The 22,440-nt window shown below is 34.4% G+C and overlaps 1 protein-coding gene across 2 annotated transcripts in view; it reads right to left on the bottom strand.

The window, feature by feature from the left end:
* The window catches only part of B4 (imaginal disc development protein B4), a 165,563-nt gene that overhangs the window by 21,768 nt on the left and 121,355 nt on the right, over positions 1-22,440 (bottom strand). For both annotated transcript variants that reach the window (XM_073092033.1, XM_073092034.1), the window contains exons 3-4: positions 6,910-7,047; positions 6,080-6,216 (exon numbers count right to left, since the gene is read on the bottom strand). In XM_073092033.1, coding sequence (XP_072948134.1) covers positions 6,080-6,216; positions 6,910-7,047 — 275 coding nt within the window. The remainder of the gene's footprint in view (positions 1-6,079; positions 6,217-6,909; positions 7,048-22,440) is intronic.

Consider the following 22,440-nt stretch of genomic DNA (forward strand, 5'->3'; position numbering starts at 1 on the left):
GTACGAAATTATTAAAATCGTGTATTGTCATCGGATTTTTTGATAATTCTTCAAAATTTTGAATTAAACTGAACGTTCAAAGTGGATAGAAATCGGGTTCAAAGATTCCGTTACATACAAAATACATATATACATACAACCCAAGCTAATAAAAGCGTGTTAAGAAGTCTAAGCTGAATATTATTATTATGCCCTTTAGGTTGCCTGGGAGAAATACTATTTAGCATTAAGTCCACCTTTTCTAACATATAGTCAATAAAAAATAAATAAATAAATAAATAATAAGTATAGTAATAACTATGGTTAATAAACCATTTATCATCCTACTGCTGGACACAGTCATCGTCTCAGAATCAGAATATAACAAATATTATTTTAACAAAAACAGTTCAAATTCAGAAAACATATTCACTTTTATATAACATATTTTTATGTGCTTAAAAAATATATACCCAAATAATAAAAAGACATATAAAATAAAACGCCTGCTCAGTTTTAGTTATAAAATTATGTTTATTTTTTAAAATATTAATTTAAGGCTTGGCAACCCTATCCACGAGGGCGTGCTTTACATAATTAGAGGTCTCATTATGTTGCACACACAATGCTTCATTTTTAGCGTAATTCCTTAGTAGGGATGTTATTTAATATTTTATTCTTATTTTCAGGTTTTCTCGTAGCATTAAAACAAAAGTTTTTGATACGACGCAGATTTAACGCGAAAATACAGGGCTAAGAACCACTGATATTTTATTATAATATGTCATCATTTTGACAGTTGATAGAACAGATAATGTAAGGTAACATATAATATGCATAGAATTTCGAACTTAATTTTTAAAAAATATTCTTAGAACATTAAAAAATTGCGTATCTATTTTTATGTATGTGTATCTATGTATTATGTATGTATTTATGTACGGTGAGGTGCACACCAGATATTGATAATTCCGCCCACGTGTAAAAATGTTTCTTCCTTTCTTTCTTTTCTAAAAGCCCCAAATAGAACAGTTTTACTATAAGTGAGTAAAAATTGTAAAAAAGTAAAAAAAAACATATTATTGTGTACTTAAGGATCAATAGCGAAATTCAAATCAAATGTCTATGTTACTTAAGTTTGTAAAATGTATATGTTACGAATATCGACCAAAATATATTTTCAAACCATCGAACGAAAATACGGATATAAGTTCCCAATTATAATACTCATTATAAGCACCTAAACATTTATTCACATCATTAATTGTCGTCAAAAGACCAATAAAATCGCCATAAACCCCCATAGAACATAACTTATCTGACGAAAGTACAACGAAACTTCCATTTTATATGTAATATATAAGGTTCAAAGTCCATCGATCGCCTTGAATAATGGGTAACATCAATCGTTATATACTGAACTCGCAAAGGACATCTAATTTCAATAAATGTCGAGTGTTCTGCGTATTTCTACGGAAACCGAGTAATGATAATATATCACTGTGCTCTAAGCGTAAATTGCTTTAGGAATAGATATAAAAGAAAATGATCTGTACCTAGGTATTAAAACTAAAAACTGCATGAACTATTCCTAGGTAATTATCGAATTATAACCAAAAATTGTGCCTGAGTAAAACGTAGGATTTTTTTAATAAAAAAGAAGTAGTAGACGAGCATGTAGTTCATCTGATGGTAAATGGAGTAACGCCTGTGGACATGAAGCCCAGATAGGATTTGAATTCTACCTGAGATCAGTCACAAATGCGTTGCCATCCACGAGGTCTGATGACACGCTTCTTATAAATGTTTCCTTTAGACAGAAACAAAATTCTTCAAAAAAAATTGTTAAGATGGTTACAGGTGGGAGGGTACTAGGGGATGTTTCAAAACTGTGGCGTAGTCTGTTTTCGAAATTTGTGGGCGAAATATATTTTTTTCCTATGTGTATATGCTTTCCCCGAAACTTATGGAGTTATAACAAATAACGGTTTTTTTCCTTAAACAATGGTATTTTAGAAGTGCAAAGATGTAAACCTTATTACACCTAAGGACTAAGTTGGAACGCCTCGGATAATTCTCCCTTACTAAAACGATATTCTAATTCTCTAACATAGATTAGTAAAGATACTTTGCCGCCTTGAAATTGAATGAAGCCACAAACGGCTTATTAGTAATTTCTTTTTTTGAATTCTGGACAAATAAAAACATTTTTAGAGAAAATTTACGAATAAATAACGAATACTGCGCAATTTACATAATAAATAAACAATTATTTCAAATATTTTAGGGACTTTAGCACGGAGACGTGGCAAAACTTTTTTACGCAACTATTTCAATTCTCAAAACTGGGTACATTTTCTTGTTAGGAGTGAGTAATCTTTACTAATCTATGTTCTCTAATAAAAAGTCTTGATTTCAGAATCGTGGCAGCCCTAACCAAACGTCCTAGGGAACAGTTCACGAAGGGCGTTGCTCCTCGTAATGCAAGGAACAATCTACTTTGCATTCACTTGAACCTTATTGTCGGGATTCAAAGCTTTTTTCACTAGTATACGCAATTTTGCAATACCCCAACCTTTAGTTTACCCTAAAAACACCCTTATTCTCACACAACAGAGTTACTTCTTGCAAAAATTCCCTCGAAAGGTCCTTAAAGGTCCTGCTGCGTTACTATGGGTTGTCGAACAAAAATAGAAGACCGCTTAATGTTCTTTCGAGTGTAAAGAAGACTATTTCTTTTTAATTTTCGACTTAATAATAATGTATCTTGGGATAGGAATGTAATTTATGCCCCGGCTGAAAGGAGGTTCCGATGTTTTTGTTTTTTTAACTAATTTGTAGGTACGCTGTGGAATAAAAATTAAAAAATATATATTATACGCGGTATTTTCGCCACCTGATACGTCTATCAAAAGTAGATTGCATTTGAGACGGTAAAATATGATCTATGTGGGTTTTACCATTATTCATAAAAAAAGTGACTAGATGGTGAAAAGATTTGCGCTGAGATTATGATACCTGCTACATAAGAGTGACAATAATTATTTTTAACTTAATTTCATTTTGTTTGTATTGTCATTATCGCGCTACTGTTTTTAACTGTTTATTGTTTTGATTGTCGTCTGGTAGAACCGTTAGAAATATATTCAAAGTATTTATGAATGGTATTATTTTAATTAATTATTTTGTGTTATTTTTATAATAATACGTGCCCATTTATTTTGTTTTATTTTTATAATAATAGTCACTGGCTGGTATGATTGTATGAGTTAGCATAAAAAAGATAAAGAACGCGTCTTGACGTTTGAGTTGTATTTTGCGCGGGAATAATAAAAGTTGTAAATTGGACCAAGAAAGTTTTGTAATAGTTATCGTCAAACTGCTAGTCCGTTCTGAAGTTGTTGCGAGCAGGTGTAGTCATACAATCTGCTATGGCGACGCGATTCATTTCTATATTCAGAGCGGACTAGCAGTTATACGCGGACTATACATTACAATCTAATCTAGAATCGAGAACCAGTGTTAGAAGCGAAGCACTTCACTGCAATGTAGCAACGTGCACTGATGGACTTGATTAATCGATATTAGCGCGTTGTAAAATGGAGTTCTATGGTTCAGCGAAGTGTTTTTGTTCTGTTTTTGTTCTTTGTTCTTGTTCTTTGTTTTTGTTCCGCGCCGATGAAATTGTTCACGAGAAAATTTCGTTGCCTTTCCCTGATTTTAGAGCTGTAAAGCAATAGAGGCTTTGCTTTTATTTCTGCAATTGTCCTTTCGTGTGAAAATACTATAAGCTTATCTTATTTATACCTTATAGCATCAACATGTGCTACAAGACATTGAAATTTCATGATCCCATGTTAATGGAAAGTACGCTATAAGTTGAATTTTATTAGTGAAATCACAAAATATGCCATATTTTAAAATCGCGTTGACTTCATGTTCTTTTCACACCTGAAAGAGTAAAAGTACTCGGAGTATTTTATATAAAGTTAACTTGATACCTTGTTTAAGGGAAACCTGCAATGTTTTCTATCACCGTTAAAGCAAGTGATAATTAATTTCTAATGCAGAACTCAAACTGAAAAGCATAAGTGCGTGCCCGGGATTCGAACTTCGATCCCGCGAGGCCGACTTTCATCTAAGTTATCACTACTTTTATAAAGTGCTGAATATTTATTTGCCGCTCTTTAAATCCACCATATTATTTTTAAAACATCCCAACTATTTCATAGTCCGTACTTAGTTGACTATAAAAATGGCGTCAACGTGTTTGAGTATTCACATTAACCTCAGGACTTTAGGTTGAACATTTTAACTGAATGCTTACTATTGCTTACCTCATAAGCTACAAAGTTTAAGTATCTACATAAATATTCAGAAGTTGTAGCCTTTATGTGAGAACAGAAGGTTACAGAACGTTTTCGTAGGAATACTCGTATCCTCTGTCTCCTTTATAATATCCTGAAAAGTCCATCCTCTCCCTCCTATCTGAAACACCGTTTTTCATATACACGGCCTTCTCTGGCACCTTGTAGATCTCATCTGAAATCCCTTCTTAATTATCCTTCTCACAAAACTTCTTTCTACTCCCGCTCCTTTTCCGTTCATGCAGTTAGACTATGGAACTCACTACCGCCCCATATTCGTCTTTCCAACAGTATTTCTTTGTTCAAAAGAAGAGTAAAAGAGCACTACTTATCACTGTCATAATTAAGTATATATTTGTATGTATATATTGTCATATGTATATATTATTGTATATATTATGTGTATATAATTGTATATATGTATATGTATATGATATCTATCCTACTTATCTATTTTGTGCACACTTTATTTGCCTTACATACAATTTTTCTGACCATAGGGGCTGCTGGAAGAAATTCCAGGTTGGAATAAGTAGTCCTTTGTACTACATTTCTTTTTAATACTCTATTTCTTTGTTATGTTCTGTGTACACAAATTTGTAAATAAAATAAATAAATAAAGAACAGAACCCTTCGTGGATCCACTCCGGATGCACCGCCGCACCTATTTCTGCCTTATAACAGCAGAGAAGCGCTGCTGTGTTCCGTTTTGAAGGGCGTGGTAAGGGAGACATAATTATCCGTGGCGTTGCAACTTAGCCCTCAGGGGTAGCAACTCATCTGTTGCTAACTTCAGTTAGGAATCTTATCTTATCTGGGATTGATTACATACCATGGGTAACAGTAGCCACTTACCATCATGCCCATGCTCGCTTGCCAGCTCAAAATAATAGACAAAAAAACAATAAAATAAAAACATAAAAGAAACGTATTTTTATTTCAAAATCCGTAAAGGAAACAGCCAACAACAAGCGTCTAGACCTAACGGAGCTATACGCGAATTGTTTAACAAACATTGTGAATAACTGCATTGAACGTGGCCATTTCTCATTCTAATAAATGGGTTACGGGCGCCGAATTAAAATGGCATACACGACGTATTACAGCACGCCTCTGTCAATGAGTGTAATGCATTGTTTTGTATTAACTACTTTGGAATAAAGATTTGTAGATGGCGCCTGGCGTGTATACGGTATTATGGATAAGTATTCTTATATAAATATTATATTATTTATATATTGTATTTTAGATAATAACTAAAGAATATGCCAAAATAATCTTAATTTTGCCGTGTAGAGTTTGCGTTGAATTGCACAATTTCTTATATTATGTTGCTGTTTTTGATAGAGAATAAGAATATTACATAAGGTGGTGACTAAAATTCATTTGAATTAATTTCGGGTGAAGGTGTGAGTCCTAAATATTTAATCTTTTTCATTAGAAAAATCCAAAAGGCGTAGAAAACTTATATATGCAGTAAGTGGTGATGCTCCTTTACCTACATGCATTTCTTCTATCGTTACCTGTACCATATTGTTGAAACTACAACATTAGGGCTACACTGTAGGAAGCATATTATTATTTATTATTTAAAATTACTATTAGGTATATAAAATGTCTTTCATGTTGCGAATTCCTGAATTTAAAGGTAGTCAGTGCGGAGCAAATCAAAGAGAGGAGTAGTCGTTCAAATAAACACGCATGCTAAAAGCGATTATTCACAATAAACTTACATTGCCTTGCGGGTCGATGAGCTGAGCGTACTTCGGCGCCTTCGCCTTGCTGCCGTCCGCGAACACGCCGGCGAGCCGCAGCGGCGTGCCGGGCCGCGCCGCCGCCCGCTCGTACTGCGCTCCCACACGCCCGCTCTCTGTTTGACGAGGGGTTTAGTTTATAAGTCGTAAAAAAAAGATCATTTTGTAAAATATATTTTTATATAATGTTACATAGTGTTAGACACGTACTACAATAAATTATGATGTATTTTGAGGCAGTTGAACACAGTTGTTTATTAGAGACATTTAATTCGCTTAAACGTCTCTGAATGACTTAAACATTTTTTACGTCATTAGGGAATAATGAAAGGAATATTTTATACGTTAATAAACAACTTTTTTCACTAAAAATGCCAAGTCTACTTTGACTTTGAAGCTTGGTAAAATAACAAAATAGGATTTTTAAATCTCTATTCTCATTAGGCTATATCTATATCTACTTGTGACGCCACTCAAAAAAACAAAACGTAATATCCGCAGGTCTATTACGGATGTATATCACCGGCTTCAAGCTATAGGGGCGTATACATAATACTAGGTGTAGTTGAATACCTAGGAGACACAAAAACTGAAGAATTGCTTCACGTCAGAAAGCTTTTCCAGGTTTTTTTTTTAAATTGTAGACCGATTATACACTCATAGATTATGTTTTGACTAATTTAAAAACGAATACGCTTTTATTCGCCCTTATGGTATACATAAAAATATCAATATCCTTTGTTTTGTTGTGAACTAGAGAAATCTAGTTCTCTAGTTCACAACAAAACAAAGTAATTTAAAATACAAACCAGAAGCAGGTCTCGCGCGGTACGCGGATATCGCTCGGGGGGACACGAGGGCGAAGGCCCGGCTGCGGAGGAGCGCCGCGATGGAGCCCCGCGCGGCCGCCTGCGCGCCGCCTCGGCAGCCGCATGCTGAGAACCAACCTGGAAAGAAGAATAGATTTTAGAATAAGGTAGGTAGAGTCCGCGCCAAACTGCTAGTCCGCTACGAATATAGAAACGAGTCGCGTCGCATGCAAAATGTGAATATTAACGGGACGAAGACAGCGCGGGACTCTCGGCATCCTCCGCTGTCCGCTCTCGCCCAGGGTTAGCCTACATAGCTGAGTTAGTTTGCCCTTACGTTGCTACGGAATATATGCTTGTAATTGTGTTCGACCGCATTGGCTCTCAGACTACACCTGCGCACAACTTCAGAGCGGAGTAGAAGTTTGGCGCGGACTATACTAATAAAAAGCAAATAGCGGATGGTTCCGTACTACCAATGTTTTATTTTTAATATTTTGTTATCATAGCGAAAATTTAAACTGTCTACTTATTACGGTTTATTCCATTAAGGGAAAAATGTCGAAAAATAGCGGATTATCAGTTTAAAAAATCGTATTGGTTAAATTAATTAAAGACTGTTAACTTTTAGTTTCAATGTACATTTTTTATATTTTTTTCTTATGAGGAGCTGTTTCACTTTGTTAAAAAAAAAATTTGTTCAACAGAGTTCATTACCAAACTTGTTTTCATTCATACTAATATTGCTATGTGCTATTATTAAATAATTCGTCTACCCGATAATAGATGGCAGTAGTAGTATAATTAAGCTGTTGCCAATAACAAATCTCATCAATCAACCTACGGTTGTAATTATACTAGTACTTCTAGTAGCCTCATTATCATTTAGATTGGTATCTTAAATATTGTTTTGCATTTAATTCATAATAAGTAACAAATGGAAGTAATAGCCTAGTGGTTTCGAAACTTGAACTCTGAATCAGGGGTTCCAGGTTCACACTCAGGCACGCACCTCTAATTTTCAAAATTTATGTACGTATTAAAAATAAGTGTTTTTACGGCGAAGGAAAACAACATAAATAATACATAAAAAAATATCAGGTGTGTATTAGGTTTACTATATATAACAAAATACAAAATAAATTTAAAAATTTAACTGTACATAAATTTAAAAAACAATTACATGAGTGTTGTGAAAAATGTTTTTATACTCTGAAAGAATTTATGCCCTAATCATAATTTTATTCTATTCACATTATATATATATTCTATTCTTCACATTTGCCAAATATGGCAAATGTGAGAAACTTTCCAACTCTGTACAACCTACTAACCACATTTATGCAAATAAATAATTATGACTTATGATTACAGTGTGCCAATTTGTGTGTGTTTGTGACGTGAACAGCGCCGTGGACTATGGCCTAAGCCATTACCACTCTGAGAGGAGACCCGTGCCCAACAGTGCGATCATAATAGGTTGAAGTATAGCTATAAATACCCTAGTATAGTGTCAAACTGTTAGTCCACTCTGAATATAGAAATGAGTCGCGTCGCCATAGCCAATTGTATGACTACACCTGTTCGCAACATCTTCAGAGCGGACTGGCAGTTTGGCGCGGATTATACTTTAAGACATGTTTTACATCTTAAGACAGACAGACTTTTACATCTTAAGACATTTTTTACATCTTAATACATAGCTAATAGTGATTTCAAAAATCAGTGCACCTTCGATTACCAGGCAACCAGAATTAATACAGGTCCATTTTTATATAATTTAGAAGATGAGATTATTATCGACACAAACGATAAAATCTAGTGAAACGAATCGCGAATAACGTTACTTTTTGTCACTTCACTGTTTAAATTCCATCAATTCTGTATTAAGGGCATTAAATACGTTAACAATGAGAATTGATGAAATACAAATCATCTTTATTCATCACGTACAAAAATGTTGATAAAAACTATAAAAGAGATGTTTCTATTACACACCAATGATATATTAAAATTATAGATATGGTACCTGCCCATTAAATAACAAAAGAGTGAACCGCGAGCGCATTGACACACATGTGCATATTTTTAATTTTACTTACATATTACTAAATACACAGATATTCTACAAGAGACAGAGCTATTGGAAGAATATGATAAAAAAGACAACTATACTCTGATTCATAATTAGGTGTCCAAAATGTAAACAAAGGTGTTGACCTATCAAGAAAATACGTTAGAAATGGTAGTTTTTATTTTTGTCGATATTTAAGTAATACAACGATAATAAAATAATAATCTAAATAAATTAAGATTAATTCACATTTTCTAATATTTATATCACCTCAATTTCGTTTCATACTGTAATAATAATAAAAAACAAAGTTTATGGTAGAAAATTAAAATGTGATAATGGTAACACAATCGGAATCCAAGACATTTCTTGTGCTGTCATTTTTAGTTTCGTAACTGATATTATTCATTTACGTGATTGTGATCAAACTCTAATGTTTTCTCGTTTACATAATGCGTTTGTTAAATTGTGTATATTTGTTAAATTTTCGTTTTTTGTTGAGTTTGTTAAAGTTTGTGTTTCTTGTTAATTTTGACAGTGACATTTCTTTGTTTACATTTTGGACACCTAATTATGAATCAGACTATAGTGTTTGACATTGCGTTTCAAGTTTCATTTATACGTAAATTTTGCGTCTCTGTCACTTTACTTGTGGAAGGAATACGTTGTCTCTTTCTTGTCAGTTACGTAATTATGGCGGACCAAAGACGAAAAATAATCGAAATGTAATAATTTCTCCTCATTTACCTGTGATATGTTATTCCATGAAACTTGTTTATTCACATAATTTATTTATTAACGCATTTCACAAGAAGGCATTTTGAGGTTTAGAAGACTAACATAATGACGTTTTGAACTTGACTAAAATAATGACGACATACACCAATTGGTGTATTTTGTACGTTTCAAGCTTCCCGCTAGTAACATATCTTTAGTTATTATATCAATGTTACAAATGCTGTTTACAGTAACTGTTACTATTTGGTTAGCGGTTGGAGTTTTTTCCCATCTAATTGTAGGCTAGAAATGGCATTCTCTGACCTTTTGAAGTAACGTTCGTTAAATTATACACGTGGTCACGCTACTTCTCTTTTCTTTGAATAACTTCTTTTATGTTTTGTCTTTTTATTGGGTTTGAATTTAGATTCTTGGAAATTGGCGTAAGAATAAAAGCTATTAAATATAGGATAGGTTATATTAGGTTAGGTTATATAATACATTTTAGACATGAACCGAATAATTTCATTTTTTCTTTCTTCATAGAATTCCTTTCATTTTTATCAATTTCTCTAATATTTAATTTAACTAAATCAGCAATTACACCGTGGGATAAGTACATACCTACATTAAATTTGACATAAGACAATTTTTGTACAGTCTGTTATTTTTTACGTAATACTTTTCTTGAAAATGGCGTAAACTCCGCTGTTCGCCAGATAACAGTGATCATTTGATCAAGACTCGAGATTTCTTGAGACAGCTTAGTTTTTTCACGCGAATACGGTAGTTATTCTTTCTTTATTAGTTCTTAAAAAACGGCCTAAAAATTGCCATGAAACTTGGAATTTAAGCTGATTTAGGTTTATTACTCACCTTGATATGTTCAATATTATCTAAGTATGTAATTTTTGAAAACTCATACAGATTCCAGATTTTTTTTCGCATACATAATATACCTTATATTGGAGCTAGAAATCAATTTGTCCAGTATATAACAAAGTATAGTCCGCGCCAAACTGCTAGTCCGCTCTGAAGTTGCTGCGAGCAGGTGTTGTCATACAATTTGCTATGGCGACGCAATTCATTTCTATATTCAAAGTGGAATAGCAGTACGCGGACTATAGCACTCTAACTCCTCACACCTTTGGCACGCTATTCATTCAAGGAAAAATATAAATAAAACCATTTTATGTACAAAATCACCAATATAGTGTAGACATTGCCATCATATTTAATCTGTTTTAAGATTTAAAATTGGAATTAGATAAAAAAGTTAATCAAGAAATCCGTTTCGAACAATTTGTAATTTGAACGGTCATTTACAATTTCACAGATTAACAATAATGAGCGCCAATCAATAATATTCCTTAAAAAATGGCATGGAGGTGAGGAGGTTTGAAGGTGGTATTACCCTCTGAGGTGCGCCTCCGGCGGCACCACCGCCGCACCTATTTCTGCCTCATAACAGCAGTGTTAAGCGCTGCTATGTTCCGGTTTGAAGGATGTGGTAAGGGAGACATTCTTTTCAGAGGCGTTCCAGCTTAGTCCTCAGGGGTAGCGGCGCATCTGAGGCCGACCTTTGGTCGGAATATGTAATCCTATCTGGGGTTGATAACAGATATCCATGGGCGGCAGTAGACACTTACCATTAGGCGAACTGCATGCTCGTCTCTATTCCTATATTACAAAAAAAAACAAGCAATTCGAAAATAAATTTATCGATAGATGGCGTTGTCAGGTTCCGTAGATGGCTCATAGATGGCGTTATAAGTTTCAGTAGATGACCAATAGATGGCGTTGGTTTACAATAAGTTGCAGACAGTCGTGAAGCTAACATAAAGCGGTTGTTACCCCATACGGCAAAAAGTTCGGTGGCGGACACTCTCACTGTTGTAGAGTAGTTATTATGTAGAGATTGAAAGCTTTTGTGGAGACAGTTACAATTCTTAGTTCTTCAATTAGGAAATGAGGGTTTAGTTTTTCTTTTTTTATATAATATAAATAGAAGTATATAGTATGCGGTGGTAAATGGCAACTGTTGTTGGATATCTGTAAATAATACCAGATAAAATTAGTGCCCTAGTGCCCTAATTAAATTCGGGAACGCACCTAGCGTTGCCAGATCTTTTTTTATAATATAGGTGTAGCAGACGAGCAAGCAGTCCACCTCATGGTAAGTGGCTACTGCCGCCCATGGACATCTGTAATCAACCTGAATTGGTTGATTAGATATTCCTACCTGAGATCGGCCACAGATGCGCCGCTACCCCTGAGGACTAAGCTGGAATGCCTCGAAAAGTCTGTCCACTGTACCACACCCTTCAAAACGGAACACTGCAGCGCCTAACACTTCTGTTATTAGGCAGAAATAGGTGTGGCGGTGGTGCCGCCGGAGTCGAACCACAAAGGATTCTACCACCTTCTAATAACTAATATGGAACTCGTCGGATAATTGTCCTTACCACACCGCAGCACAACACAGTAGCGCTTAACACTATTGTTATAATGCAGAAATAGTTCTGGTAGTGGTGTTATCAGAGTCAAATTGCAATTAATACTACCACTTTCAAAAACAGCTCTTCCGTTACATCGTCAATCATTTTAACATTTTATGCTATTCCATTACCAACACGAATTAGTTTGATTGATGTGTTGCAATTCCTCAGTTCCATAGACTTAAACTCCCCCCTAAAAAGGAGAGCTATTTAGAACTATGAATTTAGGGAATCATTCCTTTTTGGAGATCTAAAGTGCAGTACAGATGTATTGCTTCCCTTGAACCAAGTTGGATTATGTTTGTCTTAGCAGATCCAAAATCTTGTATATTTTACTTAACAACGACAATAAGTACATGTTTTTCTATACAAGATTTATGTGTAGGTATGCCATGTTACTTTATAGGGAATATTTAAATAAAAACAAAGACAGGAATAATTGTCTTTATAAACAACGAGTAACTAACATTAATAAGTACAGACTCCAAATTCCAAAACCATGTTACCGTACATACCGCATTTTAAAGTATTTATGACAACCAGTCGCCCGCAAATATTTATTGGCAACATAATTAATCTCCATTAAAGAAGATGAAAAACATTATGTCAATACCGCTAACCGTATATGGACGTAATATTGAACAACAGATTAAAAACCTCTCGGCTACTTTTATTTTTAAAAGCGGCAACACAGGACAATAATAGGTGCGTTCCACTACGCGACCGACGGGTGGGTATTATGTGTCTCATTGTAATACATCAAAAAAGTGAGAGCGAAACAGATGAACGTCAAGTGGAATGACGTGTTTTTAAGAGCACGTCCTGACAAATTACTATGGCTCTGTATCAAATTACACTACGCTTGAGTCGCTGAACATTTTATGGGTTAAAAAAACCATCGAATGGGGTACCGACCTTGCTTCAAGGACGTCTTGTCTCAGAGTGTAATAGATTTAAAACAAAATGGACGCGCCATCACTTAGACTTATAAATTTGACATTTATGCGTATTAGAGAATGATTTTTTTTATAAAAAAAAAACATACTTTTTTTCCCAGTAAAATTGTAAATTGTAAATTTTGTTTTTATTCTTATTTTTATTGTGAGAGCGAAGTGAGGGCAGCGAGCTAGGTCGAAATTAAATGGGCACGTTCAAAATAAAATAAAAACCCGTTCTACCTGTCTGTCTTTTGTTTTATAATTTTTTGTCTGTGGCACTAATAGTGTTATTATCGAGCCTATTTTTAGATGCGTTTATCATTAAACAGAATTATAGAATAAAGCCTTATAACGTTATGTAGTGGGAAGGAATATTAATGTTGTTATTTCAGCTTTTTAGTTATTTTAAAATGTGTTTATAGAAATATACTCTTTATTATGTAAAAACAAGAATAATAACTTTCTAACTAAATAAAAAAAATACAAATTATGTATAATTAACAATATATACAATCAAGTGTAAAAAAAAGAAAAAATCAAATGTAAAATAAACCTAAAATTGCCGTGTGAGGAATGGTTCCCAAAAAATATATATTTATTTATTAAGAATTAGGTACGTGGAGAAGAAATATGGAAATAGGCACAAATAGATGACATGTTTTGAATGTTACGCCTATTTCTGCCGACGTAACCTGTTATTGTATAAATAAATTAATTATTAATTATTATTTAACTATATTTTAGTCATAGAATAGTAAAGATACTTCGCCGCCTTGAAATTGAATGAAGCCACAAACGGTTTATTAGTAAGTTCTTTTTTGAATTCTTGACAAATAAAAACATATTTAGAGAAAATTTACGAATAAATAACTAATACTGCGTAATTTACATAATAAATAAATAATTATTTCAAATATTTTAGGGACATTTTAGCACGGAGACGTGGCTAAACGTTTTTACGCAACTATTTCAATTCTCAAAACTGGGTACATTTTGTTGTTAGGAGTGAGTAATCTTAACTAATCTATGATTTTAGTTTATAAATTAAAGTTCATTACGTTATACAAATATTATACATTTTATCAATAGGCCTATACCCCGATCGGCTCATGCATTCAAAAGGTATTACGGTACATTTTTACTGTTAAAACTGTTATCAAGATACAAGATAAAGTAGGCTTTTAAAAGCGTTACCATACCGCGCGTGCCTACTTCCTGCAGTCTTAGATAATTATATTTGTATAATTAAAACTCCATCCCATCGATTTTTTTAACGTAGAAAAGTCATTTATAATTAGTGAACCTAAACCTACAGTCGAACTATATTTTCCTAGAACTAGATTAGAGTTTGGAGACACATGATACCTATTTCTACCTTGGAAAATCAGAGCGTGTCTGTGATTTAAAACTCGGTCCCCTCGATCGAGAGGCTGAGTTTCTTAACCACTGGGCTATCGCTGCCTACAACTGTTGTTATAAAGCAGAAATAGGGCTACCATTGCTTGCAACCACGTAGCTTCTTTGTTAGGAATTAATGTAATTAGGTCGAACGTTCGACCTTTGTGGTTCGACTCCGGCGGCACCACTGCCACACCTATTTCTACCTAATAACAGCAGTATTAGGCGTTGCTGTGTTCCGGTTTGAAGGGTGTGGTAAGGGAGACAGACTTTTCCGTTCGAGGCATTCCAGCTAAGTCCTCAGGGGTAGTGGCGCATCTGTGGCCGACCTCAGGTAGGAATATCTAATCCTATCTGGGGTTGATTTCAGATGTCCATGGGCGGAAGTAGCCACTTACCATCAGGTGGACTGCATGCTCGTCTGCTACTCCTATATTATAAAAAAAGAAACGTAATAAATAAAATAAACTTCGATATTCACATGGTCATTCACCATAGACTCCGTGTAACAGTAAAACTAGTCGCTATGAAGTAATTTGTTGTTGTCACATTTCGCACTATCCGTAATCTGTAACTCGTTTTGATATCTATCTCAAGTTTACTAGCTTACGGACTAAAAATATGCATAGTTATGTAAGCTTTCGGGTTAGCCTTCAAGGGTACCAATGCAATAGAGAATGACTGAAACTTTGTGTGTGTGAATGAAACTTTTTTTAATATAGGAGTAGCAGACGAACCACCTGATGGTAAGTGGCTACTGCCGCTAATGGACATATGTAATCAACCCCAGATAGGATTAGATATTCCTACCTGAGTTCGGCCACAGATGCGCCGCTACCCTTGGAGACTAAGCTGGAACGCCTCGGAAAAGTACGTCTCTCTTACCACACCCTTCAAACCAGAACACAGCAGCGCTTAACGCTGCTGTTATGAGGCAGATATAGGTGTGGCGGTGGTGCCATCGCAGTCGAACCAGAAAGGGTTCTACCACCTTCAAAAGTAAAGTAAAGCTTCTAAAGTAAGGCTTATAATGTATTTGGGTTGTTTTTTCCCGACTGCAGAAAGCAGTGGTTTTTGAGCCTATCAATATAAGTCCTCTAGTCCTAAGTAGAATTGTGTAGCTCGCGAGTGAGTGATATAAAAGATATATATCTTCACCAAAGAGCTAATCACTCATCAACTCCGACGGATTTGAATTATATCTTTATATCCGCATCACATGGTTTAGTTCATAGATTCAAACGATTCCGGATATAAGATCTTCTTCAACTCAACAGTGTTATACTAGCTCGCGAGTGAGCGATGAGTCAAATGAGCGACTGACTGAGAGTGAGTAGTGAGCCTGATTCGAGTCAAATGTGTTGATATATAACAGTTACGGTTACGTATTAAACACTAAATTAAAATATTTTATTGCTAAGAACATGGAAACCGGGATATACAAATAGCGTTGGCTTTGATAATTCATATATAATTTCTTGCCAGTTTTGTATTAATTATAGGAATCAAAAATGTTGTCAAAACATTTTGATCTGATTCTCTGATATACTGATATAAAATGTCGCGTATCTTTACAGAGCTACTGAGCTAAAGTGAGCTATTGAGCTAAAAGAGTGATATATATCACTGAGTTCAAAAGATATATATCACTCTTTTCACTTTAGTGATACATTTTGCGCAACTCTAGTCCTAAGTATCCTAAGTCTTATTCTGTGGCAAACCTAACAAACCCAAAAGGCTTAACAGATTTTAATATATAGTACCTATGAGGTGTCGTTGGATTCGTCGAATTTGTGGAAGTGACGTATGCTATATTTTTAAGGAAAGAGCTTTTTAAAATGATTTTCTATATATATTTTTATAGAAATGCTGAGTTTGCAATATGTAATTCAATGGCACTTTGCATAATATACAATACCGCTCCAATATGTATCGACATCAGGTTCGATGCTCGGTCGAGCAAAGTTCATGGGTTTAGCTATTAATTTTTGTCTGAGTGTTTGTTTATGTTGTGTTGTGTGAGTCTGTGATATTCACAACACTTAAATATTAAATTCAAAATTAACTCTATAACACAAAATATTATTATGCCTACTATAAAATTACATAAGACAGAGTCAGTTACAACAGCAAATAACATCGCTTTAAAATATTTAAACTCAGCAATAAACGTTGACGCTACAAAGACATATAAAATAATAAATAAAACGATACTGAAATGGCTGGCGGAAATAGGACCATAAACAAAACATTTTTAAACAGAAAAGGCAAAGGCATTAACAATTTAAATGCCTGCATTCCGCCATTGTATATTTATTTAAATAAATTAAAACCATGGAGAAAGAACTTTTAAATTTTCTTTTAAAGAATTAAATACGTTAAAAAAGTGGGCGAAGTGAAATATTTAATTCAAAATAAGAATGTAGTATGTACTTGACGAGGAATTAAAGGTTAAATTTAATTTCCCGCTAAAAGAAACCGACATTTTCTTTAAGTTGTAGTTGTAAATTATTTTTTTCTTTTCCAGGCTTAAGTATAGCCTGTGGAAATTAAAAAAAAAAACAATGGCCTATTGAATTAGTATTTTTGAAATAGTTTTAATTAAATCCTGTTAAGTATTTTTAAATCAGCCCCGAAAAAAATATTATTTATTAAAGCAATGGCGGAAATTAAGAATTTAAAAAAATAATATCAAAATGAACATTGCGGCAAGACAGACAAATTCAATTTATTATTATTGAAACATATTTTTACTTTAGGTAGAAATATTGCGTTGTAATTATATAAACATTTTTTTTTTAATCTAAAAACGCATATCGAGAGTACCCGTTACATAATAAAATATCTCAATTCCGCAAAAAATTTACTACACGATTAGAAATGTGACGTCATTCTGAACCAAATACGGCGTACACCCCAATGTGGTTGACGGATTTCTTTTAATCCACGCCTATGATATGGATACCCAAAATCAAAGATTTTTTTGAGAAAATATCCGAAAAACAAAGTTAAGTATAAACCGACCCATTAAATATAGATCTAGCCTGATCGGCGGTTTCCCTTTGCCCTATATAATACTTTAAAACCCGTAGATTAGTAAAGATTGCTCACTATTACTAACCTAACAAGAAAATTTACCCAGTTTTGAGAATTGAAATAGTTGCGTAAAGAAGTTTTGCCACGTCTCCGTGCTAAAATGTCCCTAAAATATTTGAAATAATTATTTATTTATCATGTAAATTACGCAGTATTAGTTATTTATTCGTATCTAAATTTTCTCTAAAAATGTTTTTATTTGTCAAGAATTAAAAAAAAGAACTTACTAATAAGCCGTTTGTGGCTTCATTCAATTTCAAGGCGGCGAAGTATCTTTATTAATCTATGACTTAACTTCTAAACTTATCACATCTAACTTGAGCATATACGTGCAAATTTCAGAACCCCTTAAATAACAAAATTCACAATAACTAATTTCATTTTGCAAGACGCAACACTTAGTTATGCAAGTGAGTATTGTTATTATGCTGATGTTGCATTACTGTGTATGAAGTTTGATTCAGCTGTTATATGAAGGTTACTAATAGTTCTTAAGAGTGGCTGGTTCTTAAGAGATATCTCTTTTGCACTCACACCGTTGATTCAAGTTCGTAGTTTGTGAGACGCATTTTTATTTTTGATGGATAAACAAATAAACTAGAGAATTATTATAAAAACAAAATACCTCGACTGTTTGAATATATAGATTATGTCACTTCCACAATTTAGCTGGATCCAATGATATCTCATATCTTTTTAAATATATATAACTCAAAGGTGACTAACATAGTGATCTATCGCACAGCCCAAACCACTGGACGGATCGGGCTAAAATTTGGCATGCAGGTAGATGTTATGACCTAGGCATCCGGTAAGAAAGGATTTTGTCAATTCTACCCCCAAGGGGATAACATAGGGGATGAAATTATTACTTCGTAATGCGCGCGAAGCCGCGGCCAAAAGCTCGTGTACCTATAATCCGTCAAGAATTTTTACGTGCCAAAGTATGAGACATACATACATTCTTACATACATTCATACGCTCGAACAACATTACCCTCCGCATTCAAGTGAAAAAGTTTTTGTTATATATATGTACAGTACGAGCATGCAGTCCACCTGATAGTAATATCACTGCTCCTACATTTGCAGCTGACCCCAGATACGAGTAGAACATGATTTCATGAAGCCGATCAGTCATGCAGTACCACTGATGTCTTCCTGACTAACACTTCACATTTAATTGTATATATCGATAGAAAATTAAATTTCCCATTTCAGAAATAATTTCCATTGCCAGAGCCGTATTTATCGCGATAAAAACCAAAGCTAGCGAACCTGAGATCGCTATACGATAAACAGATTCCTTACAGTTACATTGCAAAATAAGGCACTTTATCTAGACCTAGGCTAGACTAAGAATGTTTAGGTTAAAAGGCGTGTATTTTATTGCGGCTGGACCCATGTTCTGGGTTCTAGCCTAATTGGTGTTAATGTTAAAAGGATTATTTAAATTCAATCCGTAGATTCATTATGCAGATATTTAAATTTGAATTTAAGTCGGTTATAAGTTCATTTACATTGATTAATAATTAAGTTACGGTTTACGTACTCAGGGTTGCTATTTTTCGCTATTTACGAATGAATGTATCATTTTCGAACGATCTACAACCCTTACGCCTATACGGATTTGACATATGAGGGATCGTTGATCATCTGAATCAAACCTCCTTGATTCAGATGATCAATGATCAAACTTAACCCGCTTGACTCCGTACAGAAACGCGCGGTGCGAATCGTCGATGACCCAGCGATCTCTGATCGGTTAGAACCCTTAAGCCTTCGGAGACACATAGGTTCCCTCTGCGTGTTCTACCGACTTTACAATGGTAAGTGTTTTGAGGAACTGTTTGATCTGGTGCCTACGTCGCCTTTCCTTCATCGCACCACTCACCGAAAGATGAAGTTCCATCCACATCAACTGGACCCTGGCGGTCCTCCACGGTTCGGTTTGATCGTTCATTTTTGCCGCGTACGTGCAAAATGTGGAATTAACTTCCTCCTGAGGTATTCCCTCAGGACTATGACATGAGGCACTTCAAGAGGGGTGTAAAACGAGCTCTCCTTCAAAGCCGGCGATGCTTTGGCGTCTCCTCTGGTGTTGCAAATGTCCATAGGCGACGGTGACTGCTTTCCATCAGGTAACCCGTCTGCCTTATCGTTAGGTTACGTATAAAAAAAAAAAAACCTCTCTCTATCATAGAAACCCCGTGCCCAGAAGAATGGTCGTGGGACAGTAATCAAACCTGATATAAATACAAAAGTAGGTAAAACACCCCTCTTTGAGGCAATTTATAGTCTAATGCCTCGTAATTGACCTCAAAGAATTCACAAATTTTAACTTACGAATAACATTATGAAACATTTTAGATGTGAGATCATAACATCTCGTTTCGAAATACTTATTTAATTAATTGGTTGGTACCTTACCATACAAATGTGGGTTTAATTTAACTATTGCTTTGCTACTACTACGACACCTTTACACAAACCTCATTAAAATACTATTCACCAGAGGTCATTGAAGGTATACTCCAAATCATTAAAGATTACAATCTAAAAAAGCGGCAGGCTTAATGAAGTACAGTCAACAAACAAATAATAATTGAATTATTACTTCAATGGTTGGTTATATATATTCTATCTATATATATGAATAGTTCCATAAATAGTGTAATATATGATTTAAATAAAATATGTTATTAAAATAATTTTAAAATAAACTACATAAATATTTTCATTACAATATTTTAACTTTTTACTAAAGGTTCGGTTTATTATTCGGAGGTTAGATTTGGTAGGTTAAATTGGCGATTTATATACAACATAACAGTCATTCCTTATCCTTATCCTTATCCTTACTAACTAATATTATAAATCCGAAAGTAACTCTGTCTGTCTGTCTGTCTGTCTGTCTGGTTGTCTCTTCTTCACGCCCAAACCACGGAACCGATTTTAATGAAATTTTGTACGAAGATAGTCTGAGACCCGAGAAAGGACATAAGATAGTTTTTGTCCCGGAAATCCCACGGGAACTAGGGATGGCGATCTAAGATCGATTAATCGGAGAATCGATCTTTTGGACCCAACACATCGATTATTTTAATCGATATTAGTAAAGATTGAATCGTAAACTATGCATTTGATCAAGTGATGATCTTTAGCAAAGTTGAAGGTACGAATTTTCAGTTTTATGTATGTTATATTATTATCTTTTAAAAGCGGGCGAAACCGCGGGCAATAACAAGTGATTAATAATTTAAAAAAATAATTAAACCGCTAAATTCGTTTCCAGGGTAAATAATCGCTATTTCTATAGATTTTTATCGCCACACCGTACACAGCAAAAAATATGGCAATACGGTATAAGCGAGATAGCAGGAGTTCGACTGCCATTTACGATTCTACATTTGAATAATTCGTATAATATGTAGGCATATGTTATGTATTATTGTATATTATGTAAATGTCTGTATTAGTTACGAAATTCTAGCCACATACCAATAGATAGGTTGTCTTATTTTCACTCAATATAGAAGTCGATCATGACGTCACATCCCTCAGAAGACTACAGTTTTACAGGAAATGCCGACGTTATCTTCCGTTACGTCAGTTACTCGTTTGGTCCTTCGAGCCGGATACGAAGTGACGGCTTAATGAGAGTGAATGAAAATATAGGTACGTATCAATCAATACATTCATTTACATTCTACATCTTGTTCATATATTTTGATGGGAAATTTCAATATATACTATTACAGAGGTTCACAAACTTATTTTTCCCGCCAACCTTGAGACAATTATTTTTTAGTGTTTTCTTTTTTTTTTAAAGGATATTTTTAGACCGACAAAGTGGAAAGAGCAAATTTAATGCTATTAGTATCTACTTTACGTAGTTTAAAAAATAATAGTCAAATAAGAATAGAGTTCTTCTTGAGGTCGGTCACATATGTGCTGCCATCTCTAAGGCTAAGTTATAACTTATATATAACGACTTACGACTTACTTAACATTGCTGTTATAAAGCAGAAGTAGATATGGCCCTAATGCCAGAGTCAACCCACAAAAAAATCTAACCTTTAAAAGAGCAAAAGAAAAGTATACCTCAATGAACACATTCTAGATTCCATTAGCATCTTATTTTGATCAAAAATGTCAATAAACTCTGAGACAATGATATAAATCCAAAACCGGTTTTGGTAATAAAGATGGCCGTTACATAACATTAGGATGAGCAGGTGGGTGTCAACATTCTTCAATGAATTAGCATCTTCATACTAAATGCAGTATAAATATGATCTGATGTTTAAAAATCGATTGTATAACAAGTAGCTAGAGTTTGTATAGCGTAAATATGTATTAAATGTTTGACGACCCGCGTGGCGGAGCGGTCACCATACCGGTCTGACGCGCAAAGGGTCCCGGGTTCGATCCCCGGCCAGACAGATATTTAAATGATGAATTTAGATATCTGTTCCTGGGTCTGGGTGTTTGTGTATTTGTCTATGTGTGTGTCCATGGCACCCACGATACAGGGAATCCTAGTGTGGGGCTGTGAGTGTAGAAAGCGTTTAAGCGTTTAAGCGTTTACAATATGGTTGGATGTTTTGTAAGTTATTTTTATTCATAAGAGTTGAAAGAACTATCTGAACTTTGCTATATTCAATCTATTATTAGTTATTATGCAACGTATCATCGCGAATAATCCGAGTAACTCGATGAGCAATGACGAATGTGTAAACACCGTGCAAGAATAAAGACGCATAAGTCGATTCGCGCTTTGATTCGGGAACGGACAAGCATCGTAGCG

The sequence above is a fragment of the Epargyreus clarus genome, unplaced genomic scaffold (assembly GCF_041222505.1).
Source record: "Epargyreus clarus isolate Ecla_fem2 unplaced genomic scaffold, WU_Ecla_fem_2.2 ptg000035l, whole genome shotgun sequence".
Taxonomy (NCBI): Eukaryota; Metazoa; Arthropoda; class Insecta; order Lepidoptera; family Hesperiidae; genus Epargyreus; species Epargyreus clarus.